This window comes from Girardinichthys multiradiatus, chromosome 19 (genome assembly GCF_021462225.1).
Source record: "Girardinichthys multiradiatus isolate DD_20200921_A chromosome 19, DD_fGirMul_XY1, whole genome shotgun sequence".
In the NCBI taxonomy this organism is placed as follows: Eukaryota; Metazoa; Chordata; class Actinopteri; order Cyprinodontiformes; family Goodeidae; genus Girardinichthys; species Girardinichthys multiradiatus.
The window spans coordinates 39436726-39458500 of NC_061811.1; the positions used below are offsets into that span (position 1 = coordinate 39436726).

The following is a 21775-nucleotide window of genomic DNA, read 5'->3' on the forward strand; positions in this document are numbered from 1 at the left end:
GAGCATAATTTATCCATTGTGAGATTTTTAAAAGTCTAAATTATTATTATAAATATTAATATTCAGAAGGAGGTCAGGAGAGTGTGAATGTCTGACAGAAAATCATATAAAACCCAGATTTATGTGCATTTTGATTTTTGAGGCTGTGGTCTTAAACCTCTGATCTGCCTGTTTGAATTTAAACACAGTTTTTGCTTCTTAAAATGTGATTATAAGCTTTTCTTTCATGTCTTCATGTTTGCCTAAGGCAATTTACTACAACATGTAAAAAAGATCTTCAACTGGTTTGACAAAACCAAATTCCTGTCTGGAGTGTTTAAGTTTTAATTTCTCGTATTTATGTATGAAACGATTTTGCTCTATCAAACTCTAAGGGAGCTGCTAGATTGAAGAAGTATAACTAAAAGACGTGCTTTAATCATCTAATAGTGGCATGCTGAATTATCTGTCCCAGTTGCAAAAGTTTATTTGTTATCAAGACCGTGTCACAAAAAATGTATCACAGAATTTGACAAACCTATGATAGCATATCTTTTGCAGAATCTCCTGAAAGTGTTTTTCTCTACATAGGTCAATCCAGGAGGGTAAATGCGTCTGCTGATGTAGAGCTCCACTGCATTGTACTTAGAAAAGAAGGCCTGTTCACACAGAAGAATATTATTAGAATCTGAGAACATGGTATAATGTTCCCTAAAAGTCTCACTTCCTAGCTACTGTACATACTTCCTCCCCTGCTGGTGTTGAGGTCAAACCATCTGCCTGAGTCTGTGGAGGAAAAAGAACTGTTAGTTATCTGCTCAAATTAAAGAAATGAGCGTTAGCTGTGACTCCCTGTATCACCTTTGACTCATTGTGGATGTTAAGTGTGGGCACTGCATCTGGAAGGAGGTTGATTTTCTCTCTGCTGCTTTCGTAGCACTTCTCTGTAAAATGGGCTGAACATATGGAAGACCAGAGCCGAGGATGCCAATTCCCACGGCCACAAGCTTTCAGCCACTGAGACAGCAGGGGCATATTATGAAGAGGAAATCTGGATGTACAGTGGATGATAAAAGATTAATCTGTTTACATTTTAGTTCCATCTGTCACATCAACAGACATATAAGAAAATACAAATAAAAAACTAAGGTACTAATAGTCATATTGGGGAAACTGTTCCGCAATCTTCGAATAACAAAGATTCAGAGGTACACATTTCAACCAAATTAAATTAAGCGAAGCCCAGGTGACTCATTTTTACAATATTCACCTGAGTCATTATTGGTCAAAATCTGTTTTCATAGATCTGCAATGGTTTTGTTAATTCATATAGAGAAATTCACTAAATGCTTCACAGACTTTTACAAGGAATTAAAGACAATGACTTAAAAAGAAACACGAATAACTACTTTGCACTGGAGGATCAATATTAGAAAAGCACAATGTGGCTACCCAAAATGATTATCAGAGAATTTTAAACCATAAGATTGTCCCAAGAAAACAACAAAAAAAGATTTTCGTTGTGGTTTGAACTCATACCTATGGAAAATAAGTCCGAGTTTTCTCTCAACTGGACCACAACGGTTGGTGCACTTGGAGACACTACAGCGAATCATCTTCCTTTTAGATCTGTTGACACATGTTTGGCAGCTAGAGATCCAGCTGGCTAGGTCTCGACTCAGGTTACCCCAATAGTAGTGCTTTGAGATTTGTCTCTGGCATATTCCCTGCCCATAGTGGCCCTGGTTGTCATGGAACTGTTGCAGGATGGAATTTACCTGGAAGACATGGCAGCTTTGTTACTGATAACCAAAATCCTTTATCCTTTTAAGCCTTGTTCATGTCACATCTCTTTGTAAAGAAAATGTTGAACTTGAGGTTTGTTTCTGTATAATTGTCATGTGTCTGCATTTGCAAGATCATTTCTAACATATATAGTATTTAGCAGTCTGGTGCTTCACAGCTCTGTGCCTATTTTCCATCATACTAATGCAATGTCATATCTATACAGCCTAAGTGTGTAATATGAAGGTAACTACTGGTGGAAATGTGATGTAATACTGACAAATTTGTTAGTAGTTTTACCTCCTCTCTGCTGCGTGGCACTCTGAGAGGAGGAGAGACTCTAGTGTACATCAGCACTCCATCTGAAACAGAAATTTTAATCCTTTTAAAAAAAAAATATTTTTAATTACAAATCAGTGATAAACGAAGCAGGTTATTCTCTCCACTTACCTATTAGACTAAAACGCTTTGCCATTCTTTTTAAAGCCGATCTGCTTCTCTTGCCCTGCATAGGTAAGACCCTGGTACTTAAGTACCTGCAGTACAGAAAAAAAAACAGGGTAAACTGAAAATTGAATTGTTCCCATTATTATCCAGTTATTATACCTGGCAATATGGTTGTAAGTAATAAAGCCTGGCTCGACAGCTGTCCTCCTCCTGTGTTCATTCATTATCTTGGCAGCCCTGGAGTCCGGTGCGGGACCTGGCAGACAGTACTGATGTTCTTGCAGCTGCGAAGCTGTTTTGGAGAGACTGAAGGAATGAGCGCTGTGATCCACAACTCCAGAAGCAGCTACAGCAGCTCCATTAAGTTTGTCTTTCCATGTGTTGGAATAACTGAAATTTTCATCTGACTGGTCAAGCACCTGAAAATCAAGGAGAATTACCTGATGTGGTTTTACCAAGTATTTTAAGCCCAAATTGTAATCTAGGTCTTGTTTTTATCAATCTGTATTCCATGTAAACGAGATAGGGAAAAACAATGCTGCAATCTTACTCCCCATAAATTGTAGCAATCATTGATTTTGTCCTTAAATGACTTGTCCAGCCAATGCAAAGTACATCATTACACTGTGCCAGCAGTATTGTATCACCTCATTCCCTTTGACTGTAACAGGTAGAATTGTTGGTACAGCATCTGGGGACAGCACCAGCTGACCCTCTTCAGTAAGTTTAAAGCATGACATTTCAAAGTGTCTGGAGCAGATGTAGGAGTTTGTGCGTAGTGAGCCTTCATCCCTCTGAGCTGTCTGCAACCATTTCATGCGCTGCTCGTCACCTTTAGGAAATCTACGGGCATAAAGGAGAACCTCCATGTGAAAGATCTAAAATATTTTACTTAATTACAAAAAAACAACACCACACAACTGCATGTATAGGGTTCAGGGTTCTCTTGTTGATTTTTCGGTCATAATACAAATGACCAATTCCAAGATTAATTTGATGATAGAGAACTTCCAATATTTTATGACTGAGGAGATGTAACACCAAGGTAAAGGATTTTGTGACTTATATTTTTTAATGTCTGACCTGTGGAAGCTGAGCTCAGGAAAAGCATAACTGGAAGCATCGCAGCCATAAACCAGACAGAACAGAACAGCTGGTTGGGAAGGAAAAGGAGGAGCACGGCTACGACAAGCTGAGCAAGCTTTAACCCAGTTCTTCACGGCCTCAGTCACTCCAACCCAGTAGTACATCAGCTGGAAAGACACGAATAGAAGATCTGCTTTTAACGACAGTTCAACAGTTTTACATAAATCACAAATAATCTGCACTCACCATAATTTGTCTTACTACTCGTTCTCGGCCAGCATGGTTGTTCTCATCATGGTAGCGTGTTAGAATCTCCCGAATTTCTTTGTCACTTCTGACAACACGAAGGAGCCGCCCTCGATAGGGTCGCCACAAAAGGCCATCTGGAGGATAAATTGTTTTACTGCTTCAGCCAGAGCAATTTGAATGATTTAATTTACTTTTTGTAGTGTGTACAGCCCTATATCAACTTTAATTTTTCATTTATTATGTCTTAATTTAGGTTCATAAAAGCGGAACCTTTACCAGTTTGTTGCTTTGGAGAATGGCTTAGGAATGGAATGGAATGCTGTGTTAATTCCTAGCAACTTAAAAGGTCATGTTGTTGAAGGTCACTTTGAGGAAAAGCATACACAAGTATACATTCACTTTTAGACAAATTGTCTCTATTTCCCAAATATTTGCACCATGTGAGGGAGGTCTTGGGCCAATATCAGAGCAGCAACTGAACTGCATATAGGGATGTGTAACTGGGATCAGTTGATCCAGACCCAGCTCTGCTTGACAAGACCACACCATCTGTAATGACACTTTACAGATGTAAAGGCTAGAGCATTAGAAAAAAATGTATGTCAAAGATTGATAGCATTATCAAATGGTATGATCCACATTCTGTTTTATGCCTTCCTGGCTTGCAGGAAAAGATTACACCATCTAATCATCCCATTTAATATTAAAGGCAAATGCATAGGGCAGGCTTAGTGGGCACCGCTGACATCAAAAGCGTGCAGACAATTGCATAAATAAAATTACACCAGTATTGCTAAGGATTTCTCTACATCCAGGAAGATCATCACTTCTGGAACCTTATAAGATGTTAAGGTTTTAAAGCACATTATAAAGGTCTCCAATACTGAAAAAAATGTGTTCTGAAATAAAGCCAATTTCATCTGAAGAAAACACAATCTATGACACACCTTAAATGCAGAGCTAGAACCTTAGCAAAAACCATGTAAAAGATTATTAGCAATATCAAACAGTATGATCTACATTCTGTTTTATGCCAGCATGGTTCTGTTAATGTAGGAGGCAGAACCCAATACTGATTATTGGTGATCTATGCTGAGTTAAGAAGTTTCTCTAGCTCACGCTTCCGTGGTTCATTCACAGTTGAAGTACAGCATACAACAACTTTCAGTGTCTAACACAACAGGGAGGGTAAGGCACCATCAGTTCTGATAGAAAACAAAGCTTTAATTGAAACTTAAATAAGCTCACACAATCTTTTGTCTGCAAGTTAAGCTAGGTCAAGTGTTCATAAGGCCTTCTCCTAGTGGTTGAGTTTAAAAAACGTGTATTACCACTGACAAAACATCAAATATTGTAGTTCAGTAAGATTGGGTTGACATGTAGGTGCATTGTGAAAAACATTCTGGGATGAAAAAAGGTCTACACAGCTAATCTGTTCAGTCAATCAAACATTTTAAAGCAAACCCTTCATGAATTTAATTTGAGGCAGTATGTGAATATTTTGATAAATTTGCAAAAATAATTGAAGGCAATGCTTCATTAGTGACTTTATTGATTCAGGTTTTTTTTTTGTCAAGATTAATAGTTCCACTTCATTAATTGGCTTACCTTTGTAGATGAAGCGTTTGCAAGCAGCTCTGATTCCTTTTTTTAAACTTTTCGATAAATTTTCTCCAAACTTTCCAGTCCGAAAAAAATTTTCCAATTTATCCAGAAACCCAAATGAAGGCATCTATATGGGGAGAGAAACAAATTGTGCTAAGATAAGCGTGTTATAATATAATAATTATAAGGCATATATTCTATTGCCATGATGTATTTGTCCTATTTGTTAAAAAAACATTAATCTAACCCTATTTCGAAAAGAAACTTCACTATATGTTTAACATACTGAGCGAGCTAAAAGGAAAATAACCTAAACATTGTCCCGAAATGGTACCGATGTAAAACATTCATACTAGCTAGTGTTTACCTTTGGATCTGTGTGCAATGCGCTTTTATATTTACATGCACAAGTTTCCAACTGATAATCATTCCCACCTTAGAACGTCTTTCGACCGCTGTTCCGGTCAACAACAATCTTCAAAACACCGAAACCAACTTTAGGCCAAACCCCAGCACGTATTGCATCAATTTTACCCAGATCTTTCTTATATAGCGCGGTTTTCGTTACGTTAATCGAAAAATGCATTTGATTTTTCCAAAGCAGCACGTTTGTACAATGCAGTAGATCATTTTGGCTTTTGGTTCAGTGTAGACTTTAGGTAGCAACGGTTAGCTGGTCATTTCCGGTCGGAGAGATTTCAAAAGAAAAGTCTTAATGCTAGTGCTCGTATTTTCATTTATTTTAAATTTCTTTTATTTCACTATTGTAATTGTATTCGTTTTCGTATTTTTTCTCGTATATGACATAACACATGCTTCTTAGATTGGATGGATTGAATGTTTGAATGCATTCCTATTTTTTGTTTTACGTTTTTTTATAAACAAAACTTTATTGAATACGACAAATGTACAGATAGCACTAAGGCCTTGTACACATGTAGCAGGTTATTTAAAAAACGGATATCTCCCCTAGATCGTTTTTAAAAATAATATCGTGCACACGTGAGATTTTTCAGAAATGTTTTCATCCAAACCAACCCGCAGAAATACGCCACTGAGCGCTGTTTTAAATACTCCGGGCGCATAGGTAGCTATATAGTGCAAAAATGAAACCTATAACCAATCAGAATCCTTCAAAACAATCACGAATTACCGTTAGGTTAGGTATAAAACAGGGCGCCTGGACGTTCGTTTGTGTGGACAGAAAACGAAGCTGAACTTCTTTTAAACACAGTTTTAGAATATAAAGCTGATAAAACACAAGATAGTGTTGATTGGTGTCGAGGTAGGAAAACTTTACTGGCCGTCCGTTAACTCTTACATTACTCCTCACCTCTTGTCGAGTCTTTTTATTTGGCACCCCAAAGGACAATCCTCAGTCAGAGATCAGTTGTACGTTTCCATAAGTTTATTAAAACCAATCGGAATTCAGAGACGAGACATCACATTTACACTGGTACCTGGAAACGTCTGCATGTTGTCTGACTGGGGTTGCGTTCCATTACATTTTATACCCCACGCTGCTATGCAGTACACATACACAATCATTCTGTCTGTGGATGTCTCCCCAGCAACAGTATCAAAGAAATAGAGATACATTTCATCATTTAATTAAAGAATTGTTTCCCACACGTCTTCAGGAATCTTCAGGGAGAGGAGTACCATGCCTCCTCACGATACAGACAGAAAACACCTACAAGCTTTAACCTTGAATAATAAACACTCATTGTGTAAAAACTGGACTCTATAATACTAGGGGCTACTGTTATGCTGTTTCTAACTATCATAACTAAAAACTCCTAATAGAAATCAATCTATAAACAGCAGAGTCCCAAATATATCTACTAATAATAATGCATTTATATTTCCACACTACTAATAATAAGGCATTTATATTTCCACAATTCCCCCTTTTGATCTCTACAAAGAGATCACCCCACATAGGGTGCAGCCAGCTCCAGCCCCTGAAGTCTGTCCGTCAAAGCACACATCTGATAAGTAGGAGGTTTAGATTCAGCACTCCCCTTCTCAATTGTGGCAGTGATGAAGCGAACCATCAGAGCCCTGATGCATGGTACACAGCAACAACCAGTAGCGTGCACAGACATTTTGGGGGGCAGGTGCTCAAGTGGAAAAAAAGGGCACCTTGTGCGGCACATGGAGCTGTCGGTTGCCTTTGTAGTGTGAGATTTAGTCAATGCCAGTGACTGTCCACTGTCACTACATGCTCATCCAGGAGGTGTGACTGCCACAAGTCACTGACTGGATGCAATCTGCTGGGTTTCCTTTTTATCCAATTTGAATAAATAACTGAACTGACTGTACTGTTCAATGGTTAGTTATTAATTGGAATGCATGTGCCTGACTTGAAATCTATATGACTCAACTGAATGAACTTAGCCCATTTTAAAGTTACCCACCTTTCAAACAATGCAACAGGAAACAACACTCTCCAATTATTTTTACCTCTGCACTTCCTTGCTCCCTGTTGGATGGAGTAAGGAATATTCAGGCATAGCCTAAACCGGCTTAGTTATGGTTGAGGTGCAAACACACCCTCCATTTCTGCACAAAGCCCATTCTAAAATGGCCAAACTCTAACACTCAGTTTAATCTAACCTCCCCAACAACCCTATACCATTCCAAGCCCTTTGTGAAGTGCCTTGCGACGACATGTGTTGTGAATTGGCGCTGTATAAATAAATAAACTGAACTGAACAGATAAATGTCAAAATATATTATGTCAAAATACAGAGATTAGGTATAATTATTAATAGCAAAAACAAAACAAACAAACATGAATTGGGCAGTTGACAAGAAATATTTCCAGTAGACAAAGAATCTATATACAGAATCTACAGTAAAGTTTTGTATTGATTCACTTTAAATTTATTGGCTTTGTCTCACAAATAATCAGATAATACATTTTAGCCAAGGACTTTCACTGAAAGATATTAACCAAGATGGCTATAGTTGTTTTTACTGTTTCAAAGACAACACTGGAGGCTCCACTTTTTTTCTAGTTACAAAAAGTGTCCTTATTTAGAAAGTAACTGCCTTTGTCCTTTTGAATTTTACAGGACATTCTGTCTGGTATAGTGATGCCACATTTCCATTTTGAAAAGAATTGGGTTCCAATCACTGATGACGATAAACAACTTGACAAATTTATGAAGTACCTGTCAGACCTGCTTGACAGCTACAAAAACATGTCAGCTGAAGTCATGAACATGATCTCTTCAGACAGGATCAAGTACATGCTGAATGTGATGCTGTCTGAGGTAAGTTACTAGAATAGCTTTGTACATAACTTTAACATTAATATGTAATTACTCAATAATTACATATTCTAACAAAAAATGTTTTCGATTTAAAGATTTCTGTATTCAGAAAACCTACATGTTGTAAGTCTAATTGTGAACCCTATTAAATGAACTAAATCAACAGTAAAAATGAATCTATTAATTATTTAATTCAATTCAAATCGCGCTTTTATAGCACCAAAGAAAAAATTTAGTCTGGAGGCATTTTACAGAAATCATTTCAGTTCAATCATACATACATTCCAACTGATCCTAGTTATAGAACAGTACAGTAAGCTCAGTTAATTAGCTCAGTTAGTAGTTTAAAAAGTTTCTTTCTAAGGAAACCCAGCAGAGTATAGGGTCATTGACTTGCAGCATTCACTCCTCCTGGATGAGCAGGTAGTGACAGCAGAAAATGGCATTCTGGGACAATAAAAGAGAGCAAAGTCATTAATAATATTCAGAAAGGTAGCTTGCTGGTGCACCATAGGAGAATTCTACAGTCATTGATGCAGCTATCTGGGGTTCTGATCCCTTTTCCTGCATGCCATCGCCTTCAGTTTCACCTGTTTTGGAGCTGGACCAGTTCTAGTGTGATATAGGTACTAAAAAAGTGCTTAAATTGCCCTTTCTTGAAGTTTCACAAATCAGAGAAAAGTTTCACAAATCACAAACTTGGTTTTAATTATTCTGCTATCAGTTTAGAATAATCTAGTCCAGTTTTCAACTGTCTAGGTGTTGTAGTTTTTTAACTAGAGTAGATCAAAAATGCTGAAGGTAGCGAAAAATTAAGTGGAATCGCCCTTTAGCCGTTTCCCGAATTGGAAGCTAGAATCGGAAACCAACTTCAGCTTCGTTATGAAAGCTTTGGAGTGGCACAGCCAGAGTGCTGACTTGAATCTGATATAATCTGTAGAGGGAGCCAAAGATTAGGGTGAGGTTAAAGAGGCCTTCCAACCTTACAGACTTTGCATCACCAAATATAAATCGGCAAAACACCTGAGATTATTGAGAAGAGTATGGATAATTTGGGAATATATTTTGTTTGATTTTTCTTTATTAAACAATAAATATAAACTGGTAAATATAATTAGCATGTAATTCTAAATTGAATTAGAATGACTCTAAAACTTTTGATAGATTCCAGTGTCATTAAATCAGAAACAAACATCTTTGAATAAAAATTATTTTAAACTAAAACCTGACAGGGATATTAATAATTTTGGTGCTAACTGTAGAAGACAGGCAGATTGCCCAAACCACCAATCCAGACTAGGGCTAGCACTGCCCAAACCCTGAATGACACAGCCCAAACCCCTCCCTTCAGGGGCACACCCTCAAAAGAGAGATCCACCCCCAAAAAGGAGATGAAGACACATCCACACAGCGCAAGCCCAGCTCAAAGCCACCACTAGTCCAGGGAGAACCACCATGCTCAGCTCCACCGTCACTACCCGGCAAATTCAAAAGCCATCACGCCCAAAGCTGAAAAGGAACGCAACCCCCAACCCTCCTCACCGACACCCCTGTCCCCCAGATGTGAAGGCAAGGGGAGCAGCACACTGCCCGGCTGACCCCATACATCACTTAAAATGTCGACTTTTGTCTGTCAGCTGGTGTAAAGGATGGGCCACTTCAGCAATTTCATTTATTAGACGGCAGTAATAGGAGTCAGGTCTGAGAGAACTGATCACTTCTGTTTGTTTCTTTTTTCAGATCAACTCTCACCTCTTCCCCACCGTAATTATATGACCAAGATCCTTTAGAAAACAAGTTGCATTTTGGAGGCATAACCTTCAAATTTCTCACTAAAACTACAGGTGCTGCCAACGGGCTACAAGACTGTATAATAATACCACACAATTGCATTTGTTTCATCGCACTCATCATGGGTGGAGCAGCATCACTATGGTGTCCTACCTAAGTCTATTTTTCCTCCGCTGTCCTACCTAAGTCTGTCTTTCCTTTGCTAGCCTGTTCTTCTGAAGGATCCAACTCCTTTTTTATCCAACCCTAGCTGTCTTTTGTGGGTGTTTAAAGAACACTGGAGCTGCTGTCATAAATTCTGTAGACCTTTGTTGTCTATGTGGCAGAATCATTACATTTTGTAAAGAACAGGCAGACAAAACCCAACAGAAACTTATGTTCTTGTAGGCCTTAATCTCAGCACTTTGTTTATTAAATGCATTAAATGCCCTGCAGGAAGGATTAATGATGAGAATAATTATCATAATAATAAGTAACGTCCAGATCTTGTATTTTTAACTAGTTTATCAGGAAGCTCAGGGTGTAGAGTCCTTCATAAACGCTAGGTCTATAAAGGAGAGGGAGTAAAAGACATTTTTTACAAAGAGATCTTAGAACAGAACAGAGAAAGAACAGAAATTATTGAAGGTATGCCTGTACGAGGTGATCAGTGCAGAGTCATAAACTACAAATTACATATTCTATCAATTAATTTCATTTTATGAGTTTCATTCATTCATTCATAGTACAAGCGGAGCAGGAGTTTGGTCCGCATTGCCGGCACTACAGTGCCTTGCGAAAGTACTCGGCCCCCTTGAACCTTTCAACTTTTTGCCACATTTCAGGCTTCAAACATAAAGATATAAAATTCTAATTTTTGGTGAAGAATCAACAACAAATGGGGCACAATCGTGAAGTGGAATGAAATTTATTGGATGTGTCAAACGTTTTTAACAAATAAAAAACGGAAAAGTGGGGCGTGCAATATTATTCGGACCCTTTACTTTCAATGCTCAAACTCACTCCAGAAGTTTGGTGAGGATCTCTGAATGATCCAATGTTGTCCCAAATGACTGATGATGATAAATAGAATCCACCTGTGTGTTATCAAGTCTCCGTATAAATGTACCTGCTCTGTGATAGTCTCAGGGTTCTGTTCAAAGCGCAGAGAGCATCATGAAGACCAAGGAACACACCAGGCAGGTCTGATATACTGTTGTGGGGAAGTTTAAAGCCGGATTTGGATACAAAAAGATTCCCCAAGCTTTAAACATCCCAAGGAGCACTGTGCAAGCAATCATATTGAAATGGAAGGAGTATCAGACCACTGCAAATCTACCAAGACCCGGCCATCCCTCTAAACTTTCATCTCGAACAAGGAGAAGACTGATCAGAGATGCAGCCAAGAGGCCCATGATCACTCTGGATGAACTGCAGAGATCTACAGCTGAGGTGGGAGAGTTTGTCCATAGGACAACAATCAGTCGTACACTGCACAAATCTGGCCTTTATGGAAGAGTGACAAGAAGAAAGCCATTTCTCAAAGATATCCATAAAAAGTCTTGTTTAAAGTTTGCCACAAGCCACCTGGGAGACACACCAGATGAAACCAAAATCAGAATGTTTGGCCACAATGCAAAACGATATGTTTGGTGGAAAGGCAACACAGCTCATCACCCTGAACACACCACCCCCACAAGTCAAAGTCCAGACCTGAATCCAATCGTGCATCTATGGAAAGAGTTGAAGACTGCTGTTCACGAACGCTCTCCATCCAACCTCACTGAGCTCGAGCTGTTTTGCAAGGAAGAATGGGCGAGAATTTCAGTCTCTCGATGTGCAAAACTTATAGAGACACACCCCAACCGACTTGCAACTGTAATTGCAGCAAAGGGTGGCGCTACAAAGTATTAAGGCAAGGGGGCCAAATAATATTGCACGCCCCACTTTTCAGTTTTTTATTTGTTAAAAAAGTTGGACACATCCAATAAATTTCATTCCACTTCACGATTGTGTCCCACTTGTTGTAGATTTTTCACAAAAAATTAGAATTTTATATCGATATGTTTGAAGCCTGAAATGTGGCAAGAGGTTGATCAGTTCAAGGGGGCCGAGTACTTTCGCAAGGCACTGTAAGTTGGACCTGTTCCCGGTGCATGTTGGACTCCGGCAGGGCTGCCCTTTGTCACCGGCCCTGTTCATAACTTTTATGGACAGGATTTCTAGGCGCAGCCAAGGGCCAGAGCGGGTCTGGTTTAGGGACCAGTGGATTTTGTCTCTACTTTTTGCAGATGACATAGTCCTGCTGGCCCCCTCTAGCCAAGACCTACAGCATGCACTGGGGCGGTTCGCAGCCGAGTGTAAAGCGGCTAGGATGAAGATCAGCTGCTCCAAGTCCGAGGCATGGTTCTCGACTGGAGAAGGGCGGCTTGTCCTCTTTAGGTTGGAGGGGAGTTCCTGCCTCAAGTGGAGGAGTTCGAGTAACTCAGGGTCTTGTTCACGAGTGAGGGAAGAATGGAGTGGGAGATCGACAGACGGATTGGTGCGTCTGCCACAGTAATGGGGTTGTTGTGCTGGCCCGTTGTGGTGAAGAGAGAGCTGAGCCAAAAACTGAAGCTCTCGATTTACCGGTCGGTCTACGTTCCTACCCTCATCTATGGCCATGAACTTTGGGTCATGACCGAAAGAACGAGATCCTGGATACAAGCGTCTGAAATGAGCTTCCTCCATAGAGTGGCCGGACACTCCCTTAGCGATGGGGTGAGGAGCTCGGCCATCCAGGAGGGGCTCGGAGTAGTGTGTGCCTGTTCTTTGTGTCAGGTTAGGTCTTAGACTGCTCCCTCTCCTGGATCAGTTTAGGCCCCCCATCATATGTGGGGCCTATTTCCTCCCCGCCACACTACCTGCCGTTGGTTGGTGTCTCTGCTTGCTGGTGTATCTGTGGTTCTCGGTGTCCGGGGCTGGGTGCTTTGGTGTGTGCCGGCTCACTCCCGGTGGCTGCTTGCCGAGGCCTGGACCCCTGGGCTCTGTCGGGCCTCTGCTTGGGGACTGATATGTCCCGGGGTCCCGGGTCTCTGGATCCACGGCTAGACACCGCATGAAAAGCGGGATTTTTGGCCCCCTAAACCGCCATGAATCCCGCTACTTCACGGCTTTTTACAGCCGTCTTCGGCAGGCGAAGCTCGCATCGTCTAAGCCAAAGACAGCCAAAAGCGTACACGGGAGGGAGGTGGGAGGGCGTCGGGGGAGGCGGAGCGGGACGGTTAGGTGTTGACGACTCTACTTAACATATGAAAAGCGGCCAGCAACAGCAGTATCCCCACGTGGCTACTCAGTCTTTGGATGAATCAGCTGACATCATCAATCACTAATTACATGTGATTGGCTGTCATACCATAGGTAGATCTGTCCCTATTGGACACCGAGCCATTTTACAGGACTCGGTTAACCCCTCCCTTATGAATTATAATAACCCTGTATCAAAAATACAGCCCTTACTCAAAACTAATTTTATATAATATAACTCATGTTGTTTCATTCATGCTGGGCTAATGATCTAACCAATTGGTTCTCAATCCTGCTCATCAAGTACCCCTGTCCTGCTCTTTTTAGGTGTCCCCTTGCTGCCAAACATCTGTCTAATATGAATAGGGCGTCTGCAGCACTGCAATCATTTGTATGCTGAAACAGAGACACCTACATGCAGGGCAGGGGTATTTAAAGCCCTGAATATACAGGTCCTTCTCAAAATATTAGCATATTGTGATAAAGTTCATTATTTTCCATAATGTCATGATGAAAATTTAACATTCATATATTTTAGATTCATTGCACACTAACTAAAATATTTCAGGTATTTTATTGTCTTAATACGGATGATTTTGGCATACAGCTCATGAAAACCCAAAATTCCTATCTCACAAAATTAGCATATCATTAAAAGGGTCTCTAAACGAGCTATGAACCTAATCATCTGAATCAACGAGTTAACTCTAAACACCTGCAAAAGATTCCCGAGGCCTTTAAAACTCCCAGCCTGGTTCATCACTCAAAACCCCAATCATGGAGGCAGTCTTACGACTGCCGACCTGACTGCTGTCCAGAAGGCCACTATTGACACCCTCAAGCAAGAGGGTAAGACACAGAAAGAAATTTCTGAACAAATAGGGTGTTCCCAGAGTGCTGTATCAAGGCACCTCAGTGGGAAGTCTGTGGGAAGGAAAAAGTGTGGCAGAAAACGCTGCACAACGAGAAGAGGTGACCGGACCCTGAGGAAGATTGTGGAGAAGGGCCGATTCCAGACCTTGGGGGACCTGCGGAAGCAGTGGACTGAGTCTGGAGTAGAAACATCCAGAGCCACCGTGCACAGGCGTGTGCAGGAAATGGGCTACAGGTGCCGCATTCCCCAGGTCAAGCCACTTTTGAACCAGAAACAGCGGCAGAAGCGCCTGACCTGGGCTACAGACAAGCAGCACTGGACTGTTGCTCAGTAGTCCAAAGTACCTTTTTCGGATGAAAGCAAATTCTGCATGTCATTCGGAAATCAAGGTGCCAGAGTCTGGTGGAAGACTGGGGAGAAGGAAATGCCAAAATGCCAGAAGTCCAGTGTCAAGTACCCACAGTCAGTGATGGTCTGGGGTGCTATGTGAGCTGCTGGTGTTGGTCCACTGTGTTTTATCAAGGGCAGGGTCAATGCAGCTAGCTATCAGAAGATTTTGGAGCACTTCATGCTTCCATCTGCTGAAAAGCTTTATGGAGATGAAGATTTCATTTTTCAGCACGACCTGGCACCTGCTCACAGTGCCAAAACCACTGGTAAATGGTTTACTGACCATGGTATCACTGTGCTCAATTGGCTTGCCAACTCTCCTGACCTGAACCCCATAGAGAATCTGTGGAATATTGTGAAGAGAACGTTGAGAGACTCAAGACCCAACACTCTGGATGAGCTAAAGGCCGCTATCGAAGCATCCTGGGCCTCCATAAGACCTCAGCAGTGCCACAGGCTGATTGCCTCCATGCCACGCCGCATCGAAGCAGTCATTTCTGCCAAAGGATTCCCGACCAAGTATTGAGTGCATAACTGTACATGATTATTTGAAGGTTGACGTTTGTTGTATTAAAAACACTTTTCTTTTATTGGTCGGATGAAATATGCTAATTTTGTGAGATAGGAATTTTGGGTTTTCTTGAGCTGTATGCCACAATCATCCGTATTAAGACAAAAAAAGACCTGAAATATTTCAGTTAGTGCACAATGAATCTAAAATATATGAATGTTAAATTTTCATCATGACATTATGGACAATAATTAACTTTATCACAATATGCTAATATTTTGAGAAGGACCTGTAGATAACTGGTAACACTGCACTGATTACCATTTCAATTCAATTCAAATTCAATTCAAAAATTCTTTGTTAATCCCAAAGGGAAATGAAACGTTGTTGTAGCTCATTATGAGGGTTTCCTCAAAGAGCCATTGTAGATGCTCATGGCTGTGGGCAGGAAGAATCTCCTGTAGCGCTCCGTCTTACAGCAGATCTGAAGAAGCCTCTGACTGAAGACACTGTTGTTGTAGGACAGTCTCATGAAGAGGATGCTCAGGGTTCTCCATAATGTTCTTCATTTTATGAAGAATTCGTCTTTCCACAATGATCTCCAGAGGTTCCAGAGGAGTCCCCAGAACAGAACAAGCCTTTTTTATCAGCTTGTTGAGCTTTTTTAAGTCCCAGGCTCTGATGCTGCTTCCCCAGCAGATGATGGCAGAAGAGATCACACTCTCCACAACAGACTTATAGAAGATATGCAGCATCTTGCTGCAAACACCAAAGGACCTAAGCTTCCTCAAGAAGTACAGTCTCCTCTGTCCCTTCTTGTAGATGGTTTCACAGTTGCATCTCCACTCCAGTCTGTTGTCCAGGTGAACACCGAGGTATTTATACTCCTCCACCACCTCCACTTCTTCTCCCATGATAGAAAGTTTTTGACTTATTCCTGTTTCTCTTAAAATCTACAATCATCTCCTTTGTTTTAGTCACGTTCAAAATGAGATGATTGTTTCCACACCATACCACAAAGCGGTCCACCACCTTCCTGTACTCAGCTTCTTGTCCATCTCTGATCCACCCCACGACTGCAGAATCATCCGAGTATTTCTGCAGATGACTGGAGTCTGTCTTGTACTGGAAGTCTGAGGTGTACACAGTGAAAAGGAATGGTGAGAGTACAGTCCCCTGTGGTGCTCCTGTGCTGCTGACTACCTGGTTAGACTCACAACCCTTCAGTCTCACAAACTGTGGTCTGTTTGTCAGCAAACTTTTTGTTGATATACAAATTTTTTAGTGAGGCCCTTCAGTCTCCAAGTTTTAAATGATATATCCAATAATGATGAGGGAAAAGCATGGTTACAGTAGACTGGGGGATGAACTGAGGTCTCCGGTAAGTTACAGTGTAACTTAATTTGTTTACATATTTTCAAACAATTTAAAACAATCAAATTATTTAATCCGCTATTTGTAGGTGAAATTGGTGCTGAGAAAAGAAGTGGCGGAAGAGAACTGTTTATAACACTACTTCTTTCAGTAGCCACCCAAGGAGGGGAATTTGCACAGTTCTTGTGCATCACCTTCCTGCCAGTATACCAAGGCCCTAGCATTCGCTGCCCAATAATAGTGTTGAAAGCAGGGTAATCCTAATCCCCCCATGTCTCTTGATTTATGTGTTTTTGATATTCTATGGGCTTTAAAGCCCCAGACAAAAGGCAAAATTATTGAATCCAACAATTTAAAAAAGGCCTTTGTTAAAAAGATAGGCTGACCCTGAAAAAGATATAAACATTTAGGAAAGGAGACCATTTTAATAGCATTTTTGTAGCCCATCATTGAGAGTGGGAGTATTCTCCAATTATCAACATCTTTCCTGAGATTATCCACTTTTTCTAAAAGGTTCAGTTTGAAAATTTGTTTAGGGTCTTTTGGCAAAATAACTCCAAGATATTTCAGATTGTCAGTTATCGTGAATAATAGGTTATCTAAAAATTCAGAAGTAAGGCTTGCACCAAATGGCATAAATTCACTCTTCTCCCAATTAATAGTATAACCTGAAATCTCACCGAATGACTGAATAAGGTCTAGGAGAATTGGCACTGACTGCTCAGGATGCGATACAAAAACAACATCAGCATACAATGAAATGTGATGGTCAATGTTTCCCAATTGAATTGGTTTGATTAGTGAGTGTTTTCCAATACTAATGGTGAGGGGCTCCATAGCAACCACAAAAAGCAGAGGACTAAGGGGGCAACCCTGAAGGGCTCCCTGCTGTAGTAGAAACGGCTCTGACCTGTCCTGGTTTGTAAGTACAGAGGCAGATGGTTGAGCATACATTGTTTTAACCCAAGACACAAATTTACTACCAAACCCAAATTCCTCAAGTACAGTCAAGATATAAGGCCACTCCAATTGGTCAAATGCCTTTTCAGCATCCAGGCAAAGAACAGCTCCCTTAAACTTACTGTCGTACTTATGATACATAATGTTCATTAACCGTCTGATATTAAAAAATTAAAACCTTTTAGGAACAAAGCCTGTTTGGTCCAGATGGACAACAGAAGAAATATGTTTATATAGCTTATTTGCCAGTACTTTAGCAAATATTTTAATGTCAGAATTCAATAATGAAATAGGACGATGTGAAGAAAGCTCCGTCTCCTCCCTGCCTTCTTTATGTAGTAATGTTACATTAGCTTCATACATAGTAGGGGGACATTTACCTGAATCAAGAGTGAGCGAACATCCTCCGGACGAGAGGAGCAATCCTCTTAGCAAATCTTTTATAGAGCTCAGTTCCAAAACCATCTGGTCCTGGAGCTTTGGGATTGGGATGTGATTTAATTACATCTAGGATCTCTTCCACAGTGATGTCTGTGTTGAGAGCCTCTCGCGCAACTTCACCCATCTTCGGGAGATTTAGATCTTTGAGCCAGTTTGATATATTTCCTTTTGCTTTAGACATGTATAGTTGTTCATAATATTTTTTAAAGGAGTCATTTATGCTTCTTGGTTCAGTTACAATTTTTCCTGCCCTTGACTCAATTTTATGTATTGCCCTGTTTGCCTGTAAAACCTGCAGCTGACGAGCCAATAATTCATGGGGCTTATCACTCAGCTCAAAGTGCCTCTGCTTAATTTTAAACAGCTGATCAAGCACCTGCCTGGACAGAATAGTGTTATATTCATATTTTAGTACCAGAATGTTTTGTAAAATCGAAGGATTAGAAGAAGACTTGTAGATAGATTCTAAGCGTGCTAATTGAGTCTCAATTCCTACGAGGCTTTTCCACCTTTTGTTTTTCAGGTACTTTTCAAAAGAAATAATATGGCCCCTGATCACTACTTTATAAGTTTCCCATAAAGTAGAATCTGTAACATCTTTTGTATCGTTAGTGTCTAAAAATTCAGAAATTTTGTTGTCTAAGAATTTACAGAATGTCTCCTCTGATAGCAGGGAATGGTGAAAGCACCAAAAATATTGTTGTTTCTTATGGTTAAAAACGAGAGTCAGTGAAACTGGAGAGTGGGCCGAGATTAAAAGCGTATGGTATTTGGAAGATATTACATTAGATATTAATTTGGAATCAAGTAGAAAATAATCTATTTTTGAATAGGATTTATGCATATATGAAAAAAAGGAACAATCCCTCTCCACCGGTTGCTGCAATCTCCAAACATCAACCAGATTTGTTGAGGTCATGAGGGTGTTCAAAACCGCAGAGGAGGAGGAGGGTGACTGTCTTGTTTGAGCTGACCTATCCAGGTAGGTGTCAAGCACAGAGTTAAAATCCCCACCCAAAATTAGATGTGTATCAGCCAAGTCAGGAAGCAAATTAAATATTTTCTAAAGAAACCTGGGTCTTCAAAATGAGGACCATATGCATTAAGAAGTGTAACATGAAAGGAATATAAATAACCCGTTACCAATTTAAATCTGCCATTTCGGTCAGTCACCGTAGAGGTATGTCTAAATGGAACTGTTCTGGTGCAAACTGGTGTTTGCAGCAAGATGCTGCATATCTCCTATAAGTCTGTTTTGGAGAGTGTGATCTCTTCTGCCATCATCTGCTGGGGAAGCAGCATCAGAGCCAGGGACTTAAAAAAGCTCAACAAGCTGATAAAAAAGGCTGGTTCTGTTCTGGGGACTCCTCTGGAACCTCTGGAGATCATTGTGGAAAGATGGATTCTTCATAAAATGAAGAACATTATGGAGAACCCTGAGCATCCTCTTCATGAGACTGTCCTACAACAACAGAGTGTCTTCAGTCAGAGGCTTCTTCAGATCTGCTGTAAGACGGAGCGCTACAGGAGATCCTTCCTGCCCACAGTCATCAGCATTTACAACGGCTCTTTGAAGAAACCTTCATAATGAGCTACAACAACATTTAATTTCCCTTTGGGATTAATAAAGTATTTTTGAATTGAATTCTACGAATCAGAATTGCCACCCCTCGAGCTTTGCCCGAAAAGGTGGACTGAAAGATTTGGTTGTCCAACTGCATCTCAATAACCCCTCCCTGCCTGGTCTTATGTGTGTTTCTTGAAGATATACAAATGTCCACAGATAAGAACTTTATGTGAGAAAATACTTTAGCCCTTTTTAGGACATGCCCCAAACCCTTAACATTCCAACTAGTAAAAGTTATGCCACTGCCTTGAAATGATGTGTTATAACACACAAAAATTTTTCAACAGGATGGCGTCAGTGCATTCATGTGTAAGCCTGACAGTGTATTGAAACACGTAAAATATTTTTAACAAAAAGAACCAACAAAAAAAAGAAAGTATATATAATATTACCACCCTCCCCCCATCCCACTTTCCCAAACAAAGCGGGAATAAAAACCCTACATAGCCAGATGGAGGAAGCCAGGCCGTATGGGCCATACAAATACCGAGCCAACTCAACAAAAAGGCTCCTTTACCGACTCAAATTTAACAAACTTAGATTATGGTAAAGACATCAAGCTGTTATAAAAGCAATTCCGGTCCCCAAGGACCCTAAGCATAAAGCACATACCACAGTGTCTCAAACTTCCAGATGCTCAGTGACTCTGTAAAGTTTCTGCAAAGACCTCTGCATCCCGCGGAGAGTAGAACATCTTATCCGTAGAGCCGATGATGACACGTAAACGCGCCGGATACAGGACACCGCACCTCGCTCCAGCATCCGCTTCTTCACACTGTCAAAAGCCTGCCGCTGCCTCATCACTTCCACCGGGTAATCAGGGAAGCTGTTGATGGGCTTATCCTTGTGACGGACGGGTGACTGCTGACGGGCCAGTCGCTGAATCGTCTCCTTCAGATGAAAATAGCCAATTTGTGCTATCATTACTCGCGGCCCGGCATCGTCACCAGACAGCCTGCTTCCCAGCCGGTGTGCCTGGTCCACCTCCATTTATGTGTGAAAATGATCCACACCAAGGAGAATGAATGGTAAATGGACTGAACTTATATAGCACTTTTCCAGTCATACAGACCGCTTAAAGCACTTTACACTAGCACCACATTCACTCAATTGCACTCATTAATGCTCACACATTCATACACAACTTGAGGTTAAGTGCCTTGCCCAGGGCCACATCGACATATGGCAGGAGGAAGCTGGAATCAAACCCACAACCTTCTGATTGCAAGACAACTATTCTTCCTACTGAGCCACAGTCACCTCTGATGAACTTCATCAAAAACTGTCTTGGATGTCCACCCCCGATCTTTTCCGGCAACCCGATGATTTTAATATTCTGCCGCCTGGAACGGGCCTCAAAATCGATCATTTTCACGCGACGAGCTTTGCTCTCCGCCTGCATCCTGGCACAGGTCTCCTCCAGTTTGGAAAGGCGGCCCTCGTGATTGGATGTAGCATCTTCCACTTCCTTAATCCGGTTGACGAGATTTAATAAAGATGCCTGCACAGTGGCGCAGTTGGTAGCACTGTTGCCTTGCAGCAAGAAGGTCCTGGGTTCAATTCCCAGCCTGGGGTCTTTCTGCATGGAGTTTGCATGTTCTCCCTGTGTTCTCTGGCTTCCTCCCACAGTCCAAAGACATGCCTGTTAGGTTAATTGGTAACTCTAAATTTCCCTTAGGTTTATGAATGAGTGTGTGCATGGTTGTATGTGTGTTGCCCTGCGATGGACTGGCGACCTGTCCAGGGTGTACCCTGCCTCTTGCCCATAGACTGCTGGAGATAGGCACCAGCTCCCCTGTGACCCACTATGGAATAAGTGGTAGAAAATGACTGACTGCCTGGGTTGAAGTGAGGGTTGCTTCAAGATTGTTAAATCTATCATTCATTGACTTGTCCATGTTATTTATTGCAGCAAGGATGGTAGAGGATCCCATATCATGCTTACATACTGGTTCAGCTTCTGTTGTGGTTGACGCTTGCTTAGCTAGCTCTAACACGTGCAGCCCAGTCGTCTCTTCTGAAGCCTTATCTTGCTTCTTGCCTTTATCCGCCTTGGGTTTAGTCATCCTCAATGTCAAAGCAGTTGGTCAGAGCACGGGGAGACCGAAATA

General features: G+C 41.0%; 1 protein-coding gene across 18 annotated transcripts in view; it reads right to left on the reverse strand.

Moving 5' to 3' along the window:
• The window catches only part of LOC124855289, a 64201-nt gene extending 43903 nt beyond the window's left edge, over positions 1–20298 (reverse strand). For 11 of the 18 annotated variants that reach the window (XR_007035051.1, XR_007035054.1, XR_007035053.1 and 8 more), the window contains exons 1-12: positions 5587–5852; positions 5155–5278; positions 3544–3680; positions 3295–3464; positions 2859–3054; positions 2371–2630; positions 2215–2300; positions 2065–2126; positions 1519–1757; positions 841–1030; positions 724–765; positions 518–638 (exon numbers count right to left, since the gene is read on the reverse strand). Coding sequence is in view for 14 of the 18 variants with exons in the window: in XM_047345037.1 (XP_047200993.1) it covers positions 518–638; positions 724–765; positions 841–1030; positions 1519–1757; positions 2065–2126; positions 2215–2300; positions 2371–2630; positions 2859–3054; positions 3295–3464; positions 3544–3680; positions 5155–5278 (1627 nt within the window). In the remaining 4 variants the exon portion in view is untranslated. Of the gene's footprint in view, positions 1–517; positions 639–723; positions 766–840; positions 1031–1518; positions 1758–2064; positions 2127–2214; positions 2301–2370; positions 2631–2858; positions 3055–3294; positions 3465–3543; positions 3681–5154; positions 5279–5518; positions 5854–6484; positions 6623–20276 lie in introns of those variants that run through there. The other 7 variants (XM_047345042.1, XM_047345041.1, XM_047345035.1 and 4 more) reach the window with 5 other exon arrangements.
• Between the last annotated feature and the right edge of the window lie 1477 nt (positions 20299–21775).